We start from the raw sequence: 27,148 nt of genomic DNA on the forward strand, positions 1-27,148 counted from the left end.
ATCAGAGCAGCCACAGAACTGGCCTCTCCTCTTTAATTGTAGATCATTTTGGAAGATGAATACAACTGGGTGTTTATTTTTAGAAATCAGATTCTCTCTTAATGAAGCATTTCTTTTCACAGAGGAAATTCTGCACTAAGCAGAAGGTTTGCTGAAACGCAGTCTCAGTCTGTACATTGCAGTGTCTAAACACCAAGTGAGACTCTATTTGGCTTTATTATATGAAGTCAGGCCTGCTGAGCAGCAGTAAGGACCCAATCACTCTCTCTTGGTTTGGGGACAGGAGCGGTAGCATTTAGTAACCTCCTGAGCAGAAAGTAAAGGTAAGCAGAATTTCTAAAATGGCCCCCCAAAGATGTCCCACCCTGATGCCCAGAGCCTGTCACTATGATGAGACATTGCTGATGAGATCATTGTATTAATGGAATCACATGAGCTTTTAAAGACAGAGAGCTTTCTCTGGCTGGTGGCAGAGATTGGAAGCAAGAGTGGACTTGAAGATGGGGAGGGATGGATGGGGAATGCAGGCATCCCCTGGCTGACAACCAGCAAGTAAACAGGTCCTCAGTCCTAAACCTGCTGGGAACTGCCTTCTGCCAGCAACCTGAATGAACGTGGAAGTGCATTCTTCCCCAGAGCCTCCACAAAGAAGGGAGACCCTGAGCAGAGGGTCCTATCACGCTGTCTGTCGCATGATACATTTGTGGTTTTGAGCCACTAAGTTTGTGGTAATTCATTAACATGGTAATAAAAATCTAATACAGGTGGCAAATGCCATCTTTATTGAGGAAAAACCTCTCTCTTGATAGCTGTCAGAGCCCTTCACTTTCAAAATCTCTGTGCTGACAATGTAACATGCTTTCTTTTTTTTTAAGATTTTTTTTTGATGTGGACTATTTTTAAAGTCTTTATTGAATTTGTTACAATATTGCTTCTGTTTTATGTTTTGGGATTTTTTTGGTGGCGAGGCATGTGGAATCTTAGCTCCCTGACCAGGGATCGAACCCTCAACCCCTGCATTGGAGGAGAAGTCTTAACCACTGGACCACCAGGGAAGTCCCTAACATGCTTTCTTGATTTAGCCATCTTCTTTTTCTTTTACTTATTTTGACATTTTTGTTTGTTACGTTTTTTTGGTAGAAATACAGTAGTGCAATGACTTTCAAATTATGTTGACCATAATCCTTTGTAAGAAATAGTGTTTACATTGAAACTCAGCTCATTGACACACACAACTGAAAGAAAAAATTCCCCCAAAGACTTAATCATCATGTCAGATGCACTTTGACATCTATTTTATTTCATTGTTAAAAATGTAGGTCATGACCCATGAAATCAATTTCTTTACCAGTTTTTCCAGAATTGGAAAATCATTACAGTTGGTTGTGCAGTTTTATTGTACTTCTTAGACTTTCAGTCTCATGTTACTTTAAAAATAAATTTGTATTTAGGAAATACCTGTTCTTGGTTAAGTGGTATAAGGTTGGAAAGGGTCTTCATGAAAAGTCTGTGTCCCTCCTGCCCGGGGTCCCTGCTCTCCTTCTGTGTTTCACAGGAAACCACTCTTGGGAGCTACTGACAGATAGTCTGCACGTGCCAGCATGCATGGTGTGGCTCTACTCTCTGCCTGCTCCCTCCATATACCCCTTACTGCACATAATGAGCTTTCCCTTCTGCTAATGATTGCCCACGTTCCTTTCTATCATTGTGCCAGTATTAACTCAATCAGATACGAGCCCACGGGCAATGAAGTTATGCCAACCCTTTGCTTCCACAAACAGTTTTGTACAAACCTCTTCCTGCATATGTGTGAGGATGAATTCTTAAAAGAGTTGCTGGGACAAAGTGCACGTGCATTTGTAATTCTCAGCAAAATTGCCATCTTAGGAGGGAGGTTTACCAGGTTGCTTTCCCACCAGCGATGAGTAAGCATGCTTGTTACCCCATACTTTTGCCAACATGGGTGTTTGATTTTTTTTAGATGCTTTGTTGTTGATGATGATGGTATTTCTCATTGGAGCTTTAATTTGTATTTCTTGTTGTGAGAGAGGTCAAGCATCTTCTGATGCTTTAAGAGCCATCTGTATTTCCTTTCCCATTTTTTGATTAAGTCATTGATTTGATAAATCTAATTTGAAGTCCGTTGTAAACACGAGCCCTCTTTGCATCTTGCCCTCCTTCTCTAGTCCTTCCTCAAGTTCCTTCTGGCTTAAAAGCAAACAAGCCCAACCAGACCATTTCTTGTGGCCCCATACGTGTTGATGAAGATCAGATGGGCTGATTCACTCTTGTTAGGGAGCAAAATGTTTTAAATGTAGCTTTGCTGGTAAATGAAAAAGGGCCCAGTGGGGTTTCGCAATAGAGGAGGAGGAGGAAGTGGCTGAGAGGGAGGTTGGAAAGTAACGTAGTGGAGGGAGCAAGGGAAGGAAGTGAAGCAAAAAGCAGGCGGGGAAGGGTAGGGTTATGGAAGGTACAGCTGGTGTCCTGCAGGGAGGAAGTCCCCTCCAGTGTCAAATTGGTAAGTTCCTGCCACAGACTGAGAATTCTGCTTGGTGAGTCTGTTATGGCAGGCCTCCCAATGGCAGTAAGTTCTCTTAAAGGGAAACAGAGGTGGGAGCATGCCAGCTTCTACCAGGGATACATGGAAAGTTTTCTATTCCTTATATGTTTTTGGCAGTCTTGATAAAATCATTTAAAACAGTGGGTTGATAGGAAAGGCAACCATTAAGTGACTTGAGGACAGCAGAACAAACATGTCATTCCTAAGAAATAAAAGCAACTGGAATTTAGGCCTAGACAGAATCCAGAGGTTTGTTTTGACATAATTGATGACAACATCTTAAAAAGAGGGGATTTTTATGAAAATTTTTTTGTAATGAGATTGCTTTACATTCTTTTTCATGACCGGAGGAAGGTCTCTTGTTTGAGAACCAACAAAGAACTTCAGGAACAGAGGGCTTAAGTTTTCTCAACACATATGAATTTTCTCGTTATGAACATTTACTCCTTTTGTCAGTCACTGTGGAGTCCTGTGTGGTCTGATCCTCGTGGAGGGGAGAGAGTGTTCTCTGGCTTTGTGCGGGGGGCATAGAGTCTCCTTTTCCCTTGAGCCAGCACAGCCTCCTGAATGTCACCCTGCCCCCTGCTCTCAGGAGGAGCTGGGGAGCTGTTGGCCCGAGCCGCTGAGAGGAGACTGCCAGCCCCTTGACTTGTCTTGACCTCCCTGGTTGGACCCTGGAACTGTGTTTGCAGCTCTTGGCTTCATTTTGTTGTTGCCATTGTTGATCAGGCCAGTCTTTTAAATCCTCCTTGGTAGGTTGACAGATTTTACTCGGCCTGATACCAGCAACAAGTTAAGCTCTTTAAAGTTGCTGTCGCTGTGCTTTGATGATCATTCTGCGCGGGGACTGGTCCTGAACTCTCAGCATGCGCTCCTCTTTAGCTGGTGACAGAAGGAACCTCTACGGGGACTGTGATGGCCCCATGAATCTTGCTCATTTTCTCGCTCTTACGGAGAAAGAGCCGGGATAAGGCATTTGTTGGTTTATATGTATGTAAAACAACAGTAAGTAGATTTTAAAATTTTCCTTGTAACCTCATGATCTAAGAAGAAGGGAGACTTTTGCTCTGTTATTGGGAGGCCTGTTGAGGCTTGGATATTACCTGCTGAAAGTGTCTCATGATGTTCTTTGTGGGATCAGAGAGGACGAAGTGAGGGCAGGAGCACAGATAGAGGATGCCGAGGCTGTTCCTGTTTCCCAAACAGAGCAGGGGCTTGGGGCTGCCGCCATCCTGCAGGCCTGCCAGTCTGCTGCAAGTACAGACACAACTCTGTGTGAGTCCCCGTGACACACCTGAGACAGGAAACTCATGGGGAAGGGATCACCGATGTCAAGTGTGTGGATAGTCCGGCTGCTTCCTCGATGCAGGTTTTGTTCTGCTCCAAGGCTCTCCCTCCTACCACTGAGCCTTGGCAGCACAGATGTGTGCTAATGTGATCGTTACCCCGGACTTCCCGTTTTCACATGAATTACTTGAGGTTCAGAACGGGAGTGAGAGGCCATTTTGTCTTGGTTTCAGCTTCCCATCTGAGACCTGCCTCCTTTCAAAGACACTGATCCTGGGAGGGCCTCATTCTCCAGATACGACCCTACTTTCCTTTCACAGGGTTTGCCTTCCCTTCAGAATACAGGAAAGTACGCGTGGTTTCAAGAGGCTCCTGTCCTTAGAATGTAACAGGGAGGGAGATAACTAGGTATCGCCCCCGTCTTCTTGGTGAGCAGTGTACTTTTCCCTTGCTCACGTGGGGAGGGCGCTTCCTTCTGTACCTCAGTCCAAGCGACTAAGCTTGACCCAGCAACCTAGAGGACGGAGAGCTGACCTCTTAGCAGTGAGGGACAAGGACGTGAACCTACATTCCTGTCCTCCCTTCCTCCCAGGTCTACTTGGGGAGGCGTGGTGACGACGCTTACTTTTCTACACCATGACCAGCTTGTGGCCTTGCCTACAGGTGCTGAACAGAGCTGCTGGTCACCCTCACAAGTTAAAGAAGGGAGCAGGAAGTTCAAGAAGGCTCCCCATCTCAGAGTGGGGCTAGGGCTGAACATCAGAGAGCAGGCTGACTGTAGGAGCTGGGGACATTAGTGTGGCTCTCCTCAGCCTGCCTCCGTGCAGCGACTAACAGTAAAGGCCCTGTGTGCTCACCTCAGGAGAATAGACAGAGGAGCCCGTGGTGGCTGCCTGGAGGAGGGCACAGGAGAAAGCAGAGGTAGCTCGTGCAGTGGGAACATAGCAGCATAATATTGAGACCGCCGCCCCCCCCCCACACACAATTTGTGTTAGAAAGAATCGTGACCAAGTAGTGCAAGGTTATTGGAGGGATGTCATTTTCGTGGCTCCAAATAAACTTTAGATTCTTAAGAAATTGGACCAGCAATGCTTTTATGGAGAATATACGCAATGTTCACGTGCACATTCAGCTAGAAAGTAAATGTGGATTCTTTGGTGACTCAGAAGATGCGCTCATTGAGTAATGCTGCATAATTTTAGCATATACATGTAGCACGATAGCATGTAGCTTCTTGGATCGAGCTTCTTTAGGTTGAGCTGGGTTTACAGTGATGTATCGTCCCCATGCTGGGCAGCAAGAGTAGCCGTCCAGTGGACATCTCAGTCAGAGTGCCAGTTCTGTCTGGCTCTTCCCAGGCTGGTGTATTCGCTGGAGAGGCGGCAAGGTGGGGAGAGCTGTCCTGGTGGCTGATGCAAGTCCGTGGTCCCACAGCTGGAGTGCCAGGATGAGAGTACATCCTGGTGTTGGCACTGAGCAAGCGTGGAGCCAGGTGGGCTCTCCAGCATCAAGAAGCAGGGCTGAGGGCCACTGGAGTGGGCCTGGGGAGGGCAGGGAGGAGATGTCAGCTTGCTCTTGATAACAGACCCACAGTACTGTCTTCCCGTGGCCCTTGAGCTGTCCCTCAGGATAACTGTCCTAAGCGGGGAAGAACACACAGGGTGCTGTGAGGGCCGTGGAATCTCAGGAGTCAGTCTTGATGAGGCCTGGCAAGGGCCCCACAGAGGCTGGAGTGCGAGGCTGGGGGACCCTCTAGTAGTGGTCATGCATCCTCAGCCCAGCTGTGCTCCCTGATCCTATTTCTCTCCTCCACTTCTCTTCCCATCGTGGTACTTCCTCACCCTCCCAGACTTCTCTCTAATTTTGGCTTGTTCACGACCCCTCAGAGCCCCTGCTCTATCTCATGACCCCTTGCTATACTTTCTTCCACATTTACATGTTCTTGATAATTTTCTCCATACACAATCCCAAGATTAGGACTCGGGAGCATTCTGTGCTCAGCCCCCTCCTGGGCCTGGGGTTGAGCCCTGGGTTGGTGGCCCTGTGCTCAGGTAGTCTCCCTTTTGTATAAAGAGCGCTGGCAGGGTAGTGAAGGTTCGTGGACCAACTGCCAGGCGGTGAGGGAGGAGTGGCTCTCACATTGTGCCAGCCTCAACGAGGATGATCCCAGGTACCAGGTTAAAGAGTGCTGGGTGGGGGAAGCAGAGCTAGCAGGGAAGGTGCCTCATGTTTCTTTTGCATTTGCGTGTACCTTACGGTGCTTGGTTTCTTGACTTACGTATGGCCTAATTAAGTTTAGATGCTTAGAAGATAAATGACCACTGAATATACAGAAGGTTGATGGTGCTGTTTCAGAGTCTCAAATATTTCTTGGCTACACTTTACCTTCATCTGAGGAATGAAGAGTGCTGCTTGGTTTGTTCTCCCCTTGGCTCGTAGGGACCTAGTACGTGCTATTCACTGAGCAATGGGCAGCGGCAGACCCATTGCCATTCACAAGGAGGTGGTGTTTGCAGTCCCCTGGCTTTTCCTGAAAACTGACTGGAGGTGTGTTGTTGCAGGCTGGGGGCTCTTCAGTGGCATCCGCTCCAGTGTCCGCCTTCTCTCGCACTTCTGTCACGCCCTCCAATCAGGACATCTGCAGGTAATGCTCTGCTTCACATGCTACGGTGGTTCATGTGCATCTCAGGAATGAGCGTTCATGTCTGCAGGTTCTTGATTCTCCATATGCCTCTGCTTTAAACAATCAACCTGGTTTTATGTGCTGTTTGCTCACCAGGTACCACGCAAGTCTCATTTCTTCACTTTGATGCCTATTTTCTTTTAAAATTGTTTTTACTTTCTGTGCTTTTATTCCACTGTTCTCTGCATGCAGTTCCAGTGCAGTGTTTTCTGAGTGTTGTCACCACAGTCCCGTGCAGTCTGCTGTTGTCTTGAAAGCTCCTCCCTGCCAGAGTTCTCTGACACAAGGGCTCACTGTGACAGTTGTCTGTCAAGACACAGTGCAGGCATCAAAGAGAAATTCCCATGGCTCAGAATGGGTCCAGGCCTTGAAGCCTGCTAAGAATACCAAAGCCAGAAGAACACTGAAGTTCTCAAAATCCCTGAATGATGTGGGTGAGAAGGCCCCGGATGCTTTGGAAAGTTTTGACTATGCGGAGAGGACTTGCTCTGAAGGGAAACTGATACTCCCTCAAGACCCGTGTCTCGGTATTAACAGGCTCCACCAGAAAGAAAAAAGAACACTGAATCGCAAACCTCTTGGCAGTTCCAAACATTCTTGTGTTTCATCCCTTTCCGCCAATCGTTCAGCGGCCTCAGAGGTGGGAGCCGGCAAGGGGGGCACGCACGTCCTGCTTCTGGACGAGAAGGCAGATGGCGAGGCCGTGTCCAGAAGCCGGCGGCTGCTCCGGTACCTGTTCTCGCTGTCACACGGCTTGAGCACCAGCAGCCTGCACTGGTTCCACGAGCTGGAGAGCTGCACTGCCGGCCCGCACCCTGCCAAGTCCTCCAGCGGGCTGGCTGGGAGCGCGGGCTTCTTCTCCGACGAAACGGGAGATGATGACGTCTTTGAGGACAGCACATCCACAAAACCGAAGAGCAGGGTCCTGCGGGCGCCCCTCTGCTCGGTGGAAAAGGACAGTGACCTGGATGGTCCTTCCCCTCTCTCTGAAAAGGGCCCCCCCATCTCTCCCGTGTCCACGTCAGGGGATGTCTGCAGGTTGGTTTGCCAAGAACCACCATTCTGGCCCTCTCTGCTCCCCACACCTCCGTGGCCTCATCTTGCTTTAATATGTGAAGTTTCAGGAAAATGAATAGGCAGTTGTACACAATTATGGATTAATAGTTTTCTCCAGAATAGATTATTGGTATCATTTGAAAAACCAATTTTTATGACATGGGTCCCAAGATAGTTTCACAGATGATAAAAGAGGAAGAAGCTACACATATTAAAGGCCAAGCTGACTCTTCTCAACTAAAAATAAGTAGCTTTTGCATAAGGAAAGCGGAAGAAAAAATAGTATCTCCAGTCTTCCAGCTTGATGGTCTAGATATTAAGCATTGGCTTCCCCTCTCGACCTCATTATTACCCCTCGCTCCACCTGCGACACGATGTGCATGGGGAAGGGCTGCTCTTCAGCAGCTCCTTCCTTCCTTTTAACTTGGATGCAGCCACCTCTGCCCAGGTCCTAACTCCACTTTTATCTTCCCGGGTGCAGCATCCTTGTCAGGCCTCCAAAAGCTTTCAGAATTCACTTTTGCCGCTACTCTTAGGCCTTCCCCATTCTAACCTTTCCCCAGTGGCCCCTCCTCAGGATCAGCTCTTATCATTTCTTTTAACAATTGGATCAGAAACCCCTCTCACAGAAACAAACAGCCGAGAGCCTGGCCTGGGCCAGAACCCAGTTCCTTTCAGGCCAGGTGTCCCTACCTGCTCTCCAGCTGCTGGAAAAGACCTTTCTGTTTCTCAAAAGTCTGTTAAGTTCCTTGAGGTTAGTAGCTACATCCTGTTGCATGCACCCTTAGAAATAATGAATGATTTAAATTTCTCACTTATTGCTATGAGTGATCCTGAAAAAAGAAATGAAATTGCAGCATCTTATAATGGTTTTTCAGGTCCAGGAGAAGCACTGTGATTTCTCTGTTACCTCTCTGAGAGAGGACAGAAATATGTAGTTGTGGTGTGTGAAGGTGAGGTCAGTGATTATAGCTAGCAAGCAAAGTTCATCATCTTTTCAAGTCACTGGTATTTTTGAAGGGTAGAGTGCTGGTTTTGTTTTACACAGAAATTTTACCTCTGATTATTTTAATGTCATGTAAGTTCTGGAAGATGTTTCCTTAAATTCGTCTTTTTAGTGAAGTTCTTAAGTCTTACCCAAAATGACTGCTTTGTTATTTTCTTACATCATTTTTTCCTCTCTGTTGCCAAAAGCCACCCAGACTTTCCATGTTGGTGCGGTAAGCTAGAAATTTTTAGTTTGTAGTAATTGTTTTCATTTGTGTTCGTATGTTTTCGTGCTTATAGTCATTTTGTGATGTTTGTTTCGGAACGTTTTCCTTGGGGGGACTGACCTTCCACTGAAGCGTCATCTTCCCTGTTGTGTGGCCCTCCTTGTAATGACTGGCTGTCCTTCTGCCACAGGATCTGTCACTGTGAAGGGGATGACGAGAGCCCTCTGATCACACCCTGCCACTGCACAGGGAGCCTCCACTTTGTGCACCAGACCTGCCTGCAGCAGTGGATCAAGAGCTCCGACACACGCTGCTGTGAGCTGTGCAAGTACGAGTTCATCATGGAGACCAAGCTGAAGCCTCTGAGAAAAGTATGTGCGAGGCCACCCTCGGAAGTACTTTAGCTTCACTGAGACGAGCGCCCAGAAGAGTTAGCACCTGGGACTGGGTGGAGCCCAGGGACTGGGACTGGGTGGAGCCACAGTTGGCTTGAGTTCACTCCTTTAAGAAGTTGGGGCTGGTGTGTACATTCATGTTTTTGGTACTGTTTTCCAAGTCCCTCCTCTCAGGAAGAAGCTCTTTCTGTCCATTCAGTCATATGATGTTTTCTTTTTCCTTAAAACTAAGACTGCCTGCTTGTCTGTATCAGTCATTTGGCCCTTGACCACAGACTGTTTTGTGACATCTTAGTCAGCATTAAACTTTGTATGTATTAACTCTTCAGGCTTTGCCTCTAATTAGGTCCATATAGTGGAGATTAGTATCTCTCTCCAGCACAAAGAACAGCATAACATGGTAAATTTATTTCTGTATACCTGTGACAGGTGTTTCCTAGATGGGAAGTGGGGGCAGATGGGAAAAGAAAGGAACCACAGGCATTACATGCAACACAGCTCTCTTCAGGTCCCATGTCCGTGCTTCCTCTGAAAGGAGCCTCATCCGGTGCTCCCCTCCTGTGTAAACACTGGCCGTTCCATGTGTCTGTGTGCCCAGAATATGGAGAGGCTTTGTTTGGAAGAATAAAAGGTTTGTTCTTATCTCAAAACTCATAAATTGCAAGGGGAATTACATAATCAGGTAACAGCACCAACATGCCGATTCAATGCTAACTTCTATGGTGATCGCTCATATCAGATATTCAGAGAAGGAAGTATTCATTGTGGGTCGGAGCTCTGGGGAAGCCGAGTGGTGGTAGCATCATAGAATGTTTGGTGTTGAAGCAGTTCTTGGAAGATCAGTAGGATTTAGAGGGGAAGTGAAAGGGCTCTAGAGAGGTCAGATTGTCTCTGGGGAAAAGCAGCCACCGCAAAGGTAGGGTGGGCATTTCAGGGGAGTGTGAAAGGCTTGAACTGAATGTGTCTTAGAAAATCAGGGGGACATTTTAGGAGGGAAGCCAGATGAAGATACTGTGTCACACCATAGCAGAAAGAAATCTGGATGCTAGGGAAGGCAGGCGCAAACTACTTAAAAACTGTTTTGTCCCATAAAAGCCTCATTGTTTTTTGGGTGCCTGCTCTATGCTGACTCTTCAAGTGAGTCTTACGGCACTTTGACCAATATAGATAGTCCATGAAGGCTCTACTTTCAGTTTATCCTGCATAGAACCACCTGGAAGGGTTGTGAGCAGGGCTGGCAGAGGATATGCAGTGTTTACACTTGTTCTTTTTCTCTACCTCTATGTGTTTTCTTCTGATTCGGAAACCAGTAAATGAAAAAGAAAATCTGGCTATTTGGAGTAAATTAATGAGCTCCTAGAGGAGATGGGACTGGCACAGACTGCTTGTACCAGGAACTCTTAGCATCGATTTCACAGTGTTGCTGCCAATGTAGCAGAGGACCAAAGAGTGAGCGCCCTCCACCATCACCTTCACGACATAGTGTGACCCCTCTGCTAGTGTGTTGTGGTGTCATCAACCCCCTTCTTCCCCTCACTCATGCCAGTCAGCAAGTCACGGAAACTTAAAGTGTGCCACCTGGGTCTTGGGCCAATGTGCTGTTTTCATCAGGACCAAAACCATAAAGTCTTGTATCAAAGCCGCTGAATGCCTGCTTCGCCAGAATAAGCAGCCAGGGGATTGCTGGTGGTGGGTCATGGCTCATCTCGATCCCAGCTTCTCTTCATCGCCTAGAAAGTTGGATGTGGACAGACCACCAGTGCCTGGTACCTGGTTGACGCCACATGGTTTAAAGGGAGCGACTCTGAGTGTTTGGGGAAATTCATCTAGCTTGGGAAAGGGGGAGGGAGGAGGGAAGCCAGTCTTAACCATCAACAAAGCTCTCACCCCATCGTAGCGCTTTACGCCCATGAGCCTGAGCCTCACGCTCTGTGCGTTGTCTTTCCAGTGGGAGAAGCTGCAGATGACAGCCAGCGAGCGCAGGAAGATCATGTGCTCCGTGACGTTCCACATCATTGCCATCACCTGTGTGGTCTGGTCCTTGTACGTGCTCATCGACCGCACTGCTGAGGAGATCAAGCAGGGGCAGGCAACAGGTATGTGCTCAAAACGAAAGGTGCACCCAGGAGATCCTGGATGGCACAGTGGGTCTTAGGATTGGGGTGTTATTCCAGGTTGATTTTCAAGTCAGACCTCAAATGTCTGGGCTTCTGGAAGGAGGCATCAATCATGAGGCACTACGCATCCTTTTTGGATGTTTCTTTTGCTGTGGTGGTAGTTTTTAAAACCCAGTCAGGAGAGATCAAATCATGGAGAGAATGGAGAGAGAATCTCCATGAGTGCCCCCTGGAGGAGCAGGATAAAAGGGAGTGGACATGCTCTTCCACTCCTCCTCCAGCGAAGCAAGATTCGATAAGTTAAGAGTCCATGGTTATGGGAAGTTCAGAAATTGTGTTTGATTTACTTCACATCTTAAATAAGGTCGGCTGATAGGCTAACTGGGTTTTTTCCCTTCCAGGAATCCTAGAGTGGCCCTTTTGGACTAAATTGGTGGTTGTGGCCATCGGCTTTACTGGTGGACTTCTTTTTATGTACGTTCAGTGCAAAGTGTATGTACAATTATGGAAGAGACTCAAGGCTTATAACAGAGTAATCTATGTCCAAAACTGTCCAGATACAAGCAAAAAGAATATTTTTGAAAAATCTGCACTAACAGAGCCCAACTTTGAAAATAAAGATGGACGTGGAATCTGTCATTCCGACACAAACTCTTCTTGTTGCACAGAACCTGAAGACACTGGAGCAGAGATCGTTCACATCTGATGATGTGGAGGGTGTGTAGTTCTCCTGGACATCTGCGAACAGCTGAAGGAAATTGTTTACTGCCAATTGTGTACATTTTCTTATGTCGTTTAATAGCATAGACCGGGCAGGTGACTATTTTTAATGGCTTCTCTTTTTCTAAACCCTCCTTAGTGACTCCCCTGGAAAATCCTCACGTCAGCTGTGCACGGCTGGGTTCTGCTTCCGCCAGCGTGTCTACAGGAAGGGAAGTTGGAAGAGCCCGTAACACCGTGATGGGGCGCTGGCTGGGTTCTGGCCTGTAGTCTTGAGCAGAATGAAAGAATAAGATGCCAAACCTGAGGTTAGAGCAGGAGCTGGTAGCGCCTGGGTCCTGATGCGCCTCTTCCAGTTGGCAGGTCCCCTCACCGACCCTCTGGAGTGGAGTGTTGGGAACATCTAGCCATGAGGAGAGACTTCCCCCTCACCAAGCAGAGCGCGGGGAGGCCGCCACTGACAGTTCCCGAGCAGATGGGCCGTGGTGCTCTGTGCGTGGTGGTGAGTGATTCACTAAGCAAAGCAAAGCACTTTACAAAAAGAGAATCTGTATTTTGTAATATGTGTGTCCTGTGGGATTGACATTTAAAAGGACGTCTCATTTGGAAACCTTCCCTTCATGACCCTGATTATCTCTTTCACATTATAATAGATCTAAAACCCTTTTTGCCTTATATATGCTAAGAAATGTGACGTCTACTCTGGACACAAGTCCATAGAAGGGACTTGTGACTCTAAAGCAGGACAAACAGGTCTGAGGCTTTTTCATAACACCTTGTGGGAATTAATGGATGCTAAGTGGCAATTCGAGCATAATTTCTGTGGTTTTGAGCCTGTTTTGTGACAAGTCTTCATGTCATAGGGCTGCCCTGAATGTTTCTTTTTTTTTGGTCAGCCCGGAAGAAGGGTTCATGAGGTCTAAATGAAAAGAAGTGAGTAATTAGAACAAAACTGAATATTTAAAAACTACTCCTTTAAAGACAAACCTCTCCAGTTTGTGCCGGCTTCACACTGATGGAGTAGGCATTGCGTCGCCCTGGTCTGGGGCATGCACGCTGCAGGTGCCCCTGGGTGCCTGCCACTCAGCCAGCCCCTGCTCCTGGCACATTCTGTGGACCACTGCCCAGGGCAGAGATGCAGACAGGCTGGCTCTGGGGTGAGGGCCAGGAGTGAGCAGCAAACTGCCCTGGTCCACTGTCCCTGCTCCCAGCCACTCCCCTGCCCATTTGTCGCCTTAACTGGACTGAACAGAGAGGATCCTTTAGGGGCCCCTGGCCCTGCTATCAGTCCATTCTGTCATCAGGGATTATCTCCTGTACCATTTTTCATAAAACAAAACCAAAATTACTACCATCAAATGGCCTTTGTCCTTTTAAAAAGGTCTGCTTAAAATTCTGTTTCTGAAGACCAGTTTCATCATGCCAGGCAAATAAGAGTCAACTCCAGGAAAACAGGCCAGGGGAGTCTGCAGTGTAAGTTAGGTCTGCCGGGATGCTTACTCTCCAGGAAGCGCCGCAGATGAGCATCTGGGGGGAGATGCCTGGGGGTCCTGCCCTCCATCCTCTGAGCCTTAGTTGCTTCATCCAGCTGTTAAGAGGAGGAAGCAAACAGAAGATGATTCCTTTCCATTTCAGAGTAGAAGCCCCGTGGTTTGTTTTGAAAGCCGGGAGGAGGCGGAAGGATCCTTAAGCTCTGGAGGAGGGCTTTGCCCTGCCGTGGCTGCTCTGGTCTGGCAGCTGCTGTCCAGTTGTAGCCCATCCCTGGAAATAGGGCAGCCGGCCCTCTCTGTCTCCCAGGGCACGTCCAGCCCGTGCCTGTGCTCACTGTGCCCCAAAGTGCAATTACCTACACCCCTTCTCAGCCTGGGGACACCAGGCAGCTACAGACTGTCCACTCAGGAGACTCCCAGGTCAGCCCTGCCTGTGCCCCTTAGGAACTGCCTGGGCAAGGCCCCTTGTCCCTCTAACGGCGGATGAGTGGTCAAGGGAAGACTGGGATAGCTTTTTAAGTGGGAATCTTTCCCTTTCCCCCCGGTGGAACCCCTTATGCTGGACTTGAAAAGCACTGAGACTTTCTGTAGAGAGGAGAGTGTGCTTAGGTGGGGATAGCCCCAGGGCAGCCCACCCAGAGTGCCTGGCGCCCTCTGCGGCAGAGGTGCCTTTATAGCCATGACTGTTGTGTTGCTCCCATGCCCAACTGGACTGTCACGGGAAGCCCTGTCACTTCTTTTTAGGAAGGGCCTAAACACCATCTCGTCACCTCCAGCCAAGCTCCTGAAAGCCTCTGCCTGTGGACAGTCAGCTCCATGTCCTTCTTTTCTCCCCTGGGGTGGCACACAGCTACCCAGTTGCCTTTCTCTTTCCTCGCAGGTCCTGTTGAGCACCTCTGCCCCCCTACTGAGTCCCAGGGCTAATCTCTTCCCCGAAGGGACTAAGGGTGAGTGCGAAGCCCTGCCAAGGTTGGGCTGTGCTGCCATCTAGTGGGAGCTGTGGATCTGCCAGGCATTCCTTTAGTGTCAGCTTGCTCTCTAGGTTCTTTTGGGGGCTTAATTACTCCCCATTTCCTGATCATTCTGCACCTGGCTTTAGTGAGAAGATGACACTTGGATGAACTATATAGAAACGTTGAATGCGCTTGCAGGTCTCAGGGTCAGGGGGGCCGATATTTGTAGGCCAGGTGAGGGGGAGAGGGAAGCAGCCTCAGGGGTGTCACCAGCCAGCCATCTCTGATTTGGCCTCTATTTCCCCTCAAATTATAGTTCAGCTGAAGGGCTTTTGTGCTTGGGTTTATTTTGAGATTTTCCTGAAAATTGTGAAAGACCTCTTCCTACCACAGGCCCCTAATGTCACTTCCTTTTTTACTTCCATCCACTCTTTTCAATCTTATGGGTCCAGTTACAAAACCTGCGGGTGTGCCCTTCCTGGCTACAGACATACGGACCCCAGGCAGTTGGGCCCGTTCAAGAGCCTCCGCTAAGGCCTGCACGGGTCCGAGCTGCCCCCGCTGCCTGGTGGTCGGCTGCAGAGCTGGAGGAGGACTGGGCACGGCAGGGTGTACAGATCCACGACGGTGTGGATGTGGCCTGATGCAGATACACATTTGAGATACTCTCCCTCTTGGATCTGATCTGAAATATGCAGCTTCCATCTCTAGTCCAAGGAGAGACTGAAACATAGGGAAGTAAAAGCATTTGTCTTTGTTTTGGAAGTAATTGTGCAACTCATCACCTGTTTAGATGCAGTGTTTGTAGGAGGTTGATTGCTAATAAAGACCAAATTTACACTGGCATGTGTGGTGTAGTTTCTAAAAGGCACTTCACATTTGAACTTTTTCTTAACTTAGAGAATTTCAAGTTATCTAAATGTCTAGTTTTGTATCCCTTTGTGTATGTTCACTGTTCTTCGGCATTACTGCTTGAATAATTCTCTGTATTGCGGGGGGTGGTTGTACTATACACGGGAGTATCTAATTGTAGCAATAAAGCTTTTCTTTAAAAAGGAGTTTTTCCATGAAAGTGTTTTCCTGCAAGGAGGCTGGGAACACTGGCAAGCACTCCAGTGGTCTGGACCCCTTTCCGGGTTCCTCTGGCTTGCACATCAGGAAAGTAAGTCATGCAGACTCGCGTGCAGATTTGGTCTGTCCCTGTGAGGGAGGAAGGATCACTGGCAGTGGGTTCTGGAGGATGTGTGGGCGTGGGAGTGAAAGCTGAAGTCGTTCTCATAGGTGTGCTTGTCTCAGACATCCGGGCTCAAACAACTTGGACTCACCACACTCAAGTTCTCTCAACTTGAGAGAAGCCAGACTCAAGTTCAGGGTGTGTATGGCAGCACGACCATTGGAATGGTACATTGCTTAACTGGCCTTATCTGCTGAAACATATACTGAAGCACAGCCCAGCTGAGTGAGGGAACGGGGCAGGGCCGACGGGGCTGCTGTCGATAGCTTAGCCTGGCTGCATCTCCTGGCTCCTGGCGGGGCTTCCCTGAGTAATGACAGTGCCGTTGATCCTCCAGTCTCGAGACTGCAAACCACTCCCGGGTCTGGGAGTGCCGAGGACGGGCACCTGGCTTCACCTTTGTACACCAGGTGAAAGGAGGGAGGCCAAGGTCGCCCCAGCATACTGCCCTTGGTGAGCCGGGAGAGTCCGTCCACGAGTGCAGGGAGACTGGGGAGCTAAGAAGCAGGAGGGTGCTTTGCCAAGTGTCCTCCTTGCCTGACTTGGGAGAAGAGGTCCCCAGAACTGAGTGGAGCTGTTGAGGCCCCTAGAGGAAGAGGTGCATCTGCTCGGGTGTGGGCTCGCGGGAGGGACAGAGGCCAGCGTGTGCCCCAGCCCTCCCCCGAGAGCTCCCTTGAGCTCAAGCGTTCAGTTGGAGGGAGTGGCGAGGAGCATGGAGCTGAAAGAGGAACCTTCTGTAAGAATGCGAAGTGGGGACTGCCCATGAGGAGCCTCTACGCTTTGGGGACCCGATGAGTTTGCGTTTGGCTGAAGAGACGCCCAGTAAGGTCTTGTTGCCGGCGGGCTTGAAACAGTGCCACCCCCAGGCCTCTCTTCCCTTTGACACCAGCCAAAAAATGACGGGTTGGGGCCGCTGATGGCACAAACCGCTAGGGGCGGTTTGAATCCTCTAGGTCGGGGGTGGGGGTGGCCCACCACTGCTCGCAGACCAGCCTCCTGTTTCATAAATGTACTTGTAGACGTACAGCCTTGCCCTTCATTGACACTGTATTCAGCTTATTTCCTGCTACAATGGCGGATCGTATGGCCTGCAAAGCCTACAATATTTACATGCCCCTTTACAGAAAAAGTTTGCCAACGCTTGGCCCGTGTGATCAGCGCCCCCTAGAGTTGTTGCTGCACAGCCCACGTGGTGTGAGCGGCATAGACGACCCTCTCTAGGGCCTGTCTTTTCTCCCAGCCTCAGAAGTGCAACAGAGAGCAGGAGTCCCACTGCACGTTGGGTCAGGAAAGAGCTGAGAAGGGTAATTCAGCGGGGAGAGAGGGACAGGGATGAGCCAGTTCCTCTGGGCTGGCAGGCCCAGCCTCTGGGCCGTCAGAGAAGCCTCATCGGCCCTGCCTCGCCAGGCTGCCTCCCCCGGAGCTGAAGTGAGAGGAGCGCAGTCCAGGCTCTGCGGGCACGATCTCAGCGTCCCCTCCGCATTAGGTAGGCGTCTGGAGGTCCAGGGGTCCAGGGAGCCAAGCTGGGCTCCACTTTGTTCCCCTTGTCCAGCTTCCACCCTTTCACTGGAGACACACAGTGCCAGGCGCTCGGCAGAGGGGAGCTAGCCCGGCCGTGCTTCCCGGCACTGCTGTGGCACAGTCTGCAGGGGGACCAGGGGGAGATGGGAAAAGGCAACACAGGTGGTTGTGAGAAAGAGTAGCCTTGTTATCCTTATTCTCCTGCGCTTCGGTTGTTAAAATGCCCTATTATGAAGCAGTGATAAGAGTCGCTGGTAGCACTTGGCAGGGGTGCTTTTTATGGATTGGTTGGTTCATACCAACAAAAACTTGGTAACACAAATGTCCCTTCAGATTTTTCTTGCAGAACTTTTCTGTCCCATAAAATCCAGTCACCTGGGAACCCTGGTCCCGGGACTCTTTGCTCAGCCATAGGAGGTGTGTGGTTCCCTGAGGATTGTATAAGTGCCTGTGTCACACTCCTGGGGGGATGCCCATAGCTTTTATCCGATTTTCAAAGTGGTCTGTGCTTCCCCTCCACAGGAACATCCCTCACCCAACACTAAGAACAGGTGCTCCAGTCTGACCCCCATGTATAGCAGGGAAACTGAGGCCCAGGGAGGGCATTGCTCTGAGTCACGGAGACCCCTCTGACTCAGGGCTCTCCTCCCACCCCACCCTCCAGATCTCAGCCAGTTTCTGGGGTGTCTGGGAAGAAATGCAGCCAATTTCCAATTCCCCCACCCCATCTGATTCCACCCTGTGGAGGCCCAGGCCCAAGAGACAGAGTTGGGCTCTCTGGGCTCATCCCACCATTTATGATGGAGGAAGCGAGGGCAGACGTGAAGCTCCTGGGAGCAGGGCTGCCCGCTGGGTTGAATTAGCATCTGCCTGGCCGACTTCTGCCTGTTGGAGTCCTGCCCCCCAGAGGCCTGCTGGCAAAGGCTTCACTGCTTCAGAAGCACTTGTAAATTCTTAAAATGTTGGAGATGAAAGGTAATCTGGTGCGAGATCACCCAGAGGCATCACAGCAGATGACGTGCAAGGCCCTGGTAGGCCCAGCTCTCCTCCAGCTGGTGGCCTCTCAAGGGTTCCGTTTCCTCACCTGTGGACTGGGGCTGACGCTCCCCACCAAGCCCCTTCAAGGCGAGCTTTAGAGGTCAAGGCAGTGCTCATGAGTCCCCACATTTCCCTTTTTGAAGGGTCCACCCAGGAATGTAAATTGGTGCAGCCACTATGGAAAACAGTGTGGAATTTCCTCAGAAAACTAAAAACAGAGTTGCCATATGATCGAGTAATCCCACTCCTGGGCGTGTACCCAGACAAAACTCTAATGTGGGGCTTCCCTGGTGATGCAGTGGATAAGAATCCGCCTGCCAATGCAGGGGACACAGGTTTGAGCCCTGGTCCAGGAAGATCCCACATGCCGCGGAGCAGCTAAGCCTGTGCGCCACAACTACTGAGCCTGCGCTCTAGAGCCCGCGAACCACACAACTGCTGAAGCCCGCGTGCCTAGAGCCCGTGCTCTGCAACAAGAGAAGCCACCGCAATGAGAAGCCCGTGCGCCACAACAAAGAGTAGCCCCCGCTCGCTGCAACTAGAGAAAGCCCACGCACAGCAACGAAGACCCAATGCAGCCAAAAATAAATAAAAACAAAAAACCAAGAAAATGCCCTCTAATGTGAAAAGATACATACATGCATCCCTATGTTCACAGCATAAATGTGGTGTGTGTGTGTGTGTATATAATGCAATATTACTCAGCCATAAAAAAGAATGAAATCTTGCCATTTGCAGCAACATGGTGGGCTTAGAGATTATCACACTAAGTGAAGTAAGTCAGAAAGACAAATACCACATGATGTCACTTTTATATGGAATCTAAAAAATGACACGAACTTATCTATGAAACAGAAACAGACTCAGAGACGTAGAGAATGGACTTGTGGTTGCCAAGGGTGGGGGGCGGGAGAGGGATGGATTGCGAGTTTGGGATTAGCAGATGCAAACCATTATATATGGAATGGATAAACAGCAAGGTCCGGCTGTAGAGCACAGGGAGCTATACTCAATATCCTATAATAAACCATAATGGAAAAGAATATGAAAAAATTTGTGTGGGTATATATATATATGTATGTATGTATAACTGAATCATTTTGCTATACAACAGAAGTTCACAGAACATTGTAAATCAACTCTACTTCAATAAACTTAAAAAAAAAAGTCCACCCAATGTTCCTTGCCCCAGGCTGTACCAGTGCACATGGAGGTAAGAGGGTACTTCGGACCCAGGGATCCTCCTCACTTGGGGTGTCAGGCTGGTGGGGGGAGGATGACCCCTGGACTGAAATAGAGCCGACCAGATGGCCTAGGGTGGCTGGCCTAGCACATCAGGTGTACACTTTCCTGAAACCCTGTGGATTCCACTGACCCAATTCTGAAGCCAAGGGCTGGGGGCTGGGGCTGGGTGTGTGTGTAGGAGGAGACAGAGGACTGTCATCCCCAAGCTCAGGGCTGGCTCTGCTTCTTGGGCCTGAGGAAAGAAAATGCATTTTTTAAAAAGGCATGTTGCTTTCTCTGCCATAGGAGAAAACAGCCCCCAGCCCCCAAGACGATGCCTGGAATCTGTAGGGTAGGTGCCCAGCTGGGAGGAAAGTATGGGAGCAGCACGGCGGTGACTTATGCCAGCCCTAGGCCACCATTAGGGCACAGAAATAAATACGGCGGGTCCCCTATCCTCCAGGGGCTCTAGTTCCAAGGGTGAGACCACGTGGGAGGATGGAAGAGGTTTGAACAAAGCCCTGGGGGAGAGACGAGCTCTATCTGGGCAACTAGGGTGTCTCCCCAGAGGGGATGAGATCTGGGATGTGTTCTGAAGGAAGAGTAGGAGTTTCTGGGCAAAGAAGAGAGAAAAGCACCTTTTCTCCAGACTGAGGGTTGGGGGGAGGCTTTTGCCTAGACGGGATCATAATGATTATGGCTTTTTGGGGTTGGGGAGGGGATTGAGCTGTTTGGGGTGATTGGAACGTAGCATGTAGAAGGAGACCTGTTTTAAATAAACTTTATTTTTATGAAAACCAGTTCTTAATGCATTCAACAAGAATTTATTTGGGCACCTACTGTATGCAAGAAATTGAACTAAGCATAAATAGAACAGAAAGTAATCATCCCGTGTCCCCAACAAGAGCAAACATCCATCAGTTATGCTGCTCTGTGGGGCTTTCCTGCTGCAGAAGTGCTGAGCTGGGTGGTGGGCAGGAAACTACACAGTCCTCTGTGTAGGAAAGGTCCCTGCAGTGTTTACACACTTCGATCAAAGTATGGGATTCACTAGAGACTGAGGAACAAACAGGAAAATGCACCGGAGCTTAGCTATATCAAGGTCTAACCTGGGGAGCCTTTGGTTTGAAGCCAGGAGCCTGGGGCCTGCGGGCAAATTCCCAGGAATCTGAAGGCCTGCTCTGCAGCCGCCCTGGGAGCCTGCCCTCCTGGGCAGGCTGGAGTCTGGTTGCCGAGCCCAGCCTGGAGCAGCTGGCCGTCCCGGAGTGAGACGGGCTCAGGCGCCACTCAGATGGCCACACTGTTGGGAATCCGGTCTGGGGACAAGTAGTAATACGGCAGCTTCTTCTTCTTATTGCGCTCGGCGATCACGCTGACGATGGTGTCAAGTTTCTTACGGAATCGGGCCATGGCCTCCTTTACAGGTGTCTCGATAAAATGCTCCTCCGGGTACATGCCTAGGAACAGCTGAGGACGCAGACACGACAGAGACACGTTAATCTGCGATGAGGCGATGTAAACTGACAGGCCTTGTCCCACCCCAGAGACCATCCTTTGGGAGGCAAGGCGTGTGCTCATCCCCCAATCTCCACCTCCTGCCACCTGCTGAGAGCGCCCCGAAAATGCTCCTGGGCTGGGACCTTACGGATCAGTGCCCTGCCGCAGGGTATAAGGCTATAAGGACGTGTAAAGGTGCAGGCGGACGTGGAGGTGGGGGGTAGTCCTGGCCGTGGTGGGCATGTGGCCTGGTCCCAAGCAGCACTCTCGCCTTCCCGCCTGAACTCAGGGCAGCAGGGCCACAGGGGCCAGTGCAGGCCTTCTCTCCAGCCCAGGACGGCCACAGCCAGGCTCTGTTGGGGGTGGTATGCCCATTTGCACACCCACACAGATGCCTGCAAATTAAAACTAAGCGTACCTTTTAGAAACAAACTATGGGATTGTTAAAATTGGAAAGTTTCATACCCAGGGCTGGTAGAAGTGGGAGAAATATCCCGTGCTCTTGATGGGGTTTTAGATTTAGTTTGTGGAGGGCAATTCAGTCTCAACATTCTTTGACCAAGAAACTCCTCTACAAGGAACGTACTGGTTCTACGGACACACGTGCCAAGACCCATACATGCAGATGTTAGTGAGGGACCACGACATTAGCAAAGGTCCCAAAGCACCTCAGATGCCAACGAATGCCTGCGGGTCTGGGGCTGGTTCAACTGGCCCGTCATTCTGAGCAGCCATGTGCCGACACCGTGGGGCTGTGTCTACCGAGAGCCGGCTTTGGGATTAGCTTCGGTAGGTTGTATGTGCGTGGGAATGTCTCAGAAGATACCCAGGAAACTCTCAGCCCCACCACTGGGGTGCTGGGGAGAAACCCACATGACGGAGCTTTGTCAATGGCGGGGGTGGGGGGTGCCCTTGTGGGGAGTGTCCCAGTGTCCCCCAGCTCTCCTGCCCCGCCCACGCTGAGCTCCAGCCAGGCTTGGCCCTGAGGGCTTCTTGGGCCCCTCCAGCCTTGCAAGTCAGGATTCCTGGCCAGCAGGGGTCCAGCCTGAGCCCTAAACCACAGAACCCTGGGGTTGAGGAGCGGGTTAAACCTTCTGACTCCCGGAAGGGGCGAGAAGGCCTCCGGTCTCACCTCATTGTCCTGGAACTGGCTCAGCGCCCACACTGCACCCAGATGCCAGCAGGAGCGGCCACGGTCGGGCAGCATGTCCACGATCTGCTCGATGGTGACCACACCCTTGACCTTCGGCGGCGGGGCTCGCATGGTTGGGGGGGCATTGGGGATCCAGGAGTACCAGTCGTACTGTGGGGATGGCCACCGACTCGCGTGGGCACCTCTGCGGCGCAGCCTCCGCCCACCTTCGTCTCCTGCGCCTCCTCCCGAGTCCCCTCTCCCGCTCCAGCAAGGCCAGGGCAGGCCCCTCCCTCGGGCTGCGCCCAGTGCTTAGCACGGAACCAAACCGCACCAGGAACACCGGACTCCTGGCCCCGGGGCTGCCTGGGCTTCATCCACCCCCGTCTGTCTGGAAGGCGAGGAAGTGGGGCGGTCCGCCCAGGGGCCCTCAGAAGCAGTCAAGGTGGGCTTGGCCACCTCGCCCTGCCCTTGCCCACCTGGCCGAAGTTCACTGCCGCGTGCTGGGCTGAGGCTGTGAAGATCACCACAGTCAGGTACTCGGACAGCTTCTCCTTGGTCTTGATGGACTCGGGGAAGCCTAAGGCAGAGCCACGGGCTGGCTGAGGCCCCGACCCTGGGGAGGTACCCCCGACTGGCAGATACACGCCTCCACCCATACTGCTTCCTGGGTTCCCACACACTAGTGCTGGAGGGCCCGGGCGTGGGCAAGACTCACTGGGAGGGGACAGCCGCTTGGCCCAGTGTTCCTGTTGTTTCTGACCTGAGCTCTCAGGAGACACAGAAAGGCCCTGAGATGTCCCCTTGAGGCATACTGGTGGATAGGGGTCCCCTAGGGGTTCTGGCCCCAGTGCCAGGTGCTAAGGTGGAGGCCACAGGCCAGCACTGCCCAAAGAAAGTCAGGGAAGAGCAGAAGAGAGGGCTGGGGGCGGGGCAGGGGGACATCCCTACCTGAGGCCTTCTTGCCCCGCATGCCATACATGTAAACGTCCTTCACGAAGTCCTGCAGCTCCTGGTCCCCTTCCACCACCTGGTCGCTCTCGTAGTAGATGTCCACCACCTCGGCTGTGAACCTGGCCCGGGAGGAGAGGCCCGGCTAGGAGTGGGTGGTCCAGCCAGGGTCTGCAGAGCGGTATCCCGGGCCCCACGGCAGAGCCCCCATCGGTGACGCTGTCACTCTTTAACGTCCAGACTCACGTCACATGCTCTTCCACCCCCGCCCCGCCCCAGCATACCCTCGTTCCCCCATCCCTGCCCGGACGATGGAGCCAGGCCCTGGCCCACTTTGCCAGCTGCCCAGCCCCCTGGCCGGGTCCATCAGCGCCCAGGCCCACTCCTCCTGCTGCCCAGAGCAGGTCCCACAGCCACAGCACTCACTCCCTGATGGCCTCCCACACCAGGAGCCCGTCGTCCCGGTAGAAGTAGTTGGGGATGTCTTCTGTGTTGTCCATGCCCCGGGCCTTGATGGCCTCAGGGAAGCACAGGGAGCTGTAGGTCAGGTCCTGCATGGACTTCTGCACCATCTGCACGTGGCCACCGCCCCCTGTGGCGTTGGCCTTGAGCAGGAGGGGAGAGAGCACCATGAGCCGAGGCTGGTTCCCCGCCTCCAGCCTTCCAGCCCCAAAGCTCAGCATGAGAAACTGTGAAAGGGCAGGAGGATGACCAGGCCTGCCGAGGGCTAACCTAGGTCTCTTGAGGTGGGTGGGAGGGACGTGTGACTCGGAGAATGCCAAGGGCAGCCCAGTGAGAGGTTACGGGGAGGAGCCTCTGCCCGATCAAGATGTGAGGGGCTGAAGTGCAGAGACTGGGAGCAGCTACAGGAGGGAGGGGAGAGCTCCCGCCCCCAGCAGCGCAGCAGGGACAGCTGGCAGGGTGGAGCCTGGGCTGGAGCAGCTCTCTGGCCAGGCCTGCCCTCGTCCTGAGCACGGGCTGCCCAGAGCCCGAGCACTGCTCTCTGGGACCTGATCTTTGGGCACAAGACGGGGGCAGATACCAGCCCCCAGGACCCTCACAACTCCGTTGAGAGCATCTTGTGTGCCAAGGTGAGGGCTGGATAGACACACCAGCTGCTGAGATGCAGGCACACACACACGGTGGCTGAGTGCTCAGGGTACAGAATCTTCAAAGGAGGGCTTGGGTGCTGGGGGCCAGACACTGGTCCACTGTAGGCATTTGACCCAAGCAGGACCAATAGAGTTGCTCCCTGGTACTTTCTATTTGGATGGAAGATGATGTCACTGCGTGGGAACATGAGCTTGGAGCTCACTGTGATGAGGTCCTGTTCCCTCTCCCACAGGGGGAAGGCTGTCCGAGAACCCCGTCTGAGAGAGTGAGACCCACACAGTTTAAAGAGTGGAAGAGTTCCATCCAGTGGCTTGTACCCTGGGGACATTATTCGAGTCCCTGGTCCCTGCGTATGAGGCATCCTGGTGGGCAGGGGTTGCTTGGGGGCTCTGGGCCCAGCACCTGGTGCTGAGAGGGAGGCCACAGGCCAGTGTTGCCCAGCGAGACACGGAGCTGGGAGCTGTGGCTCCCGAACCCGAATATGTCCAGGCATGTGAGATGACACAGTTCCTTTACAGCTGCAGCTGGTCTGAGATGGGTTTTGTCATTTTCCACCCAAATGGTGATTCAGCCCTAGTGATCATCTGGCCCACTCACTAATGGGAGATGAGAAAGCAGGGAAGTTGCAGGTAGGGCTGCCGGGAGGGTCCAGGCGCGGTAAGCCTCCTGGGGGGTCAGAACAGGGGTGGGGTGCTGCCTGAGAGGGTGTGATGGGCAGGGGGGACCTGAGCCCCCGCTGACAGGGCGAGTAGGCTGGGAGCACCGACGGCCTGCAAGGGCAGAGTGTGGGAGGCTGTGCTCAGAATGATGGGCGGCAGAGTGGGAGGGGAGATGCAGGTCCCCAGTGTGTAAGAGGTGGGGAGGCAGGAGGATGGAGAGGGGAGGGAGGAGGTGACGGGGAGACCACGGTGAGGAGGAAGAGTGGGTGGTGCTTGGAAGTGGCTGGGTGGGAGGGGTGGACGTGGGCCAGGGAAGCTGGGAGGCTTCACTTGGAGCACCTGCAGCCTCCCACCCTCCCCAGGCCTCCACCCCAGTGCCTAGGGGGCTGGACCTCAGGTTTGAGTGGAGGCCGCCGAGGTTCTGAGAAGTAGGTGCCTGCCGGGCCGGGCTCTTCGGGGCACCGAGGCGGGTGGGAGGTACCCACCTTGTCAAAGAGGCCGTACTTGCAGATGAGCTGCTCCCGGGCCTTGGTGTTGATGGCGACAGTGAACCGCACGTGTGCCACCAGGAGCTGGGTGGAGGGGCAGGAGGAGACATCAGAGAAGGCCGGTCGGGGGCGCCTGACCAGGTCTGTGCCTCCTCGGGGGTCCTCCGTGGAGGGGCGATGCTACAGGCCTCAGGGAGGGAGTGAAGCTGACATGCTGACCTTCACTGTGGAGCCGCTGCCAGCGGCCTGGGGGATGGGCGCCACTCTAATGCTCTAATGCATAATGGTCGTGATAAAAATGATAACAGTCAACACTTACACAGAGCATAACTGTGTGCTAGGCACTGTTTGAAGCTCTCAAATCTGTCAACTATTTTAACCCTGACAGTAATCCTAGGAGGCAGGCATACTATCTGAACTGTTCTACAGATGGGGAAACGGAGGCACATAGAGGTAACCTGAGCCTGCAGTCACCCCAGCAGTCAGTGCCGGTAGGATTTGGGAACAGAGGAGGGCAGTGACAGTGGGGGCTGCCGCCTGGGATCAGACAGGGTCACACTGAACTCTTCTGCCTCTTCAAAATCTGCCCACCTACCCAAGGCGAGCCCAAGCTGGAGTCAGGCCCCAGCCCTGTGTCCTCAGGAACCAGCAGGCTCAGAGCCACTTCCTTCCTTGGGGGTACTTACCCACCTCCCCAGCATCTCTCCAGGGGTCTCTTATGGCCACTCCCAGCCACAGTCCTGTGGGGATGTCAGTACCCCTCTTCCCTCCCTTCTCTCCCCCACCCCCCATATCTGGATACCCTCTCCCACCAGGTAAGGCAGCAGCTTGCTGTACCTTGAAAATGGGGTGCACAGCAGGCAGCTGGCGGTACAAGGCGATGCCAAAAACCTCAGACACTAGATGTGTGCGCAGAAGGTGGGTGATGGTCTGGTGGATGTGGAAGTCACAGGAACGCACCCAGATTTTGGCCAGAAGCCAGTCAGACTTTGCATCCGAAGGGAGAAAAATGGGGTTCTCATCTCCTGGGACCTGGTTGAGCTGATACATTGGAGAAAATACTGCAGTATTTCGCTCCAGACTGCAGCCGCAGAAGAGCCTGGCCTCTCAGGAAATTCCAGGAGAATCCAAATTTCTTAAACAGTGACTTGAATTATGAGAGGATCATGGAAGAGGGCAGAGGCCTAGAGATCGTATTTCCCATCCCAGCTGCATCACTTACTACCTGTGGGACCCTGGGCAATGTAGCCTTTCTGAGCTCTGGCTTTGCCATCTGTAACAAGGGCACAGTGTCTACTCACCTCACAGTTATTAGGAGAAGTGAATGAAAGAGCATGAAGGCATCAGCAAGGAGCGAGCACCGCCATGTGTGAAGGCTGTGGTCTTCCACCCGTTCCCCATCTCCGCTCCTCCCTCCTGGTTCCACCTGCTTCTCTGCTGCTGCTTTTTGGTCTCCCAACTTTCCTTTCCTCTGCTCTCCCCTTAAATGCTGCTGTTCCCTAGGCTCTGTCTTGGTGCTCCTGAGTTCCCTTCTGGCCCAAGATTAGCAACTCCAGTTCCTGGGGCTCTAGGGCCAGCATGATGCAGTGTCCCAAGTCACTGTCTCTTGAACCCAGCCCTGCAGCCAGGTGCCTCCTTAGTAGAGGCTGGCTTGTCTTTCCCTTCCCCGTTTCAACTCCACACTGGGGCAGGGGTGATTTTTTTTTCTAAAATGTAAATCATGTCAGGTCAATCCTGTCTTTAAAAACACCCAGTCACCTCTTCGTGCCAGAAAATAAGGTCGCCAAACTCCGTGATCTGGCCCTGACATATCTAC

The 27,148-nt window shown here is 51.8% G+C and overlaps 2 protein-coding genes across 16 annotated transcripts in view; one reads left to right on the forward strand and one right to left on the reverse strand.

Moving 5' to 3' along the window:
* The window catches only part of MARCHF8 (membrane associated ring-CH-type finger 8), a 111,788-nt gene extending 96,255 nt beyond the window's left edge, over window positions 1–15,533 (forward strand). For 10 of the 14 annotated variants that reach the window (XM_027111824.1, XM_027111825.1, XM_027111823.1 and 7 more), the window contains 5 exons: window positions 6,409–6,491; window positions 6,723–7,568; window positions 8,991–9,171; window positions 11,144–11,291; window positions 11,714–12,084. In XM_027111824.1, the coding sequence (XP_026967625.1) occupies window positions 6,409–6,491; window positions 6,723–7,568; window positions 8,991–9,171; window positions 11,144–11,291; window positions 11,714–12,018 (1,563 nt within the window). In that variant the 3' untranslated portion in view covers window positions 12,019–12,084. Of the gene's footprint in view, window positions 1–6,408; window positions 6,492–6,722; window positions 7,569–8,990; window positions 9,172–11,143; window positions 11,292–11,713; window positions 12,085–12,171 lie in introns of those variants that run through there. The other 4 variants (XR_003433780.1, XM_027111830.1, XM_027111834.1 and 1 more) reach the window with 4 other exon arrangements.
* Window positions 15,534–20,256: 4,723 nt separating this feature from the next.
* ALOX5 (arachidonate 5-lipoxygenase) overlaps window positions 20,257–27,148 on the reverse strand; it is a 54,873-nt gene continuing 47,981 nt past the window's right edge. Inside the window, exons 8-14 of one of the 2 annotated variants that reach the window (XM_027111836.1) lie at window positions 26,170–26,373; window positions 25,330–25,416; window positions 23,499–23,677; window positions 23,073–23,194; window positions 22,601–22,701; window positions 22,122–22,292; window positions 20,257–20,959 (exon numbers count right to left, since the gene is read on the reverse strand). In XM_027111836.1, the coding sequence (XP_026967637.1) occupies window positions 20,780–20,959; window positions 22,122–22,292; window positions 22,601–22,701; window positions 23,073–23,194; window positions 23,499–23,677; window positions 25,330–25,416; window positions 26,170–26,373 (1,044 nt within the window). In that variant the 3' untranslated portion in view covers window positions 20,257–20,779. The remainder of the gene's footprint in view (window positions 20,960–22,121; window positions 22,293–22,600; window positions 22,702–23,072; window positions 23,195–23,498; window positions 23,678–25,329; window positions 25,417–26,169; window positions 26,374–27,148) is intronic. The other variant, XM_027111837.1, reaches the window with a different exon arrangement.

Source organism: Aethalodelphis obliquidens, unplaced genomic scaffold, assembly GCF_003676395.1.
Source record: "Aethalodelphis obliquidens isolate GAN/ISIS:26980383/991018 unplaced genomic scaffold, ASM367639v1 scaffold11, whole genome shotgun sequence".
In the NCBI taxonomy this organism is placed as follows: Eukaryota; Metazoa; Chordata; class Mammalia; order Artiodactyla; family Delphinidae; genus Aethalodelphis; species Aethalodelphis obliquidens.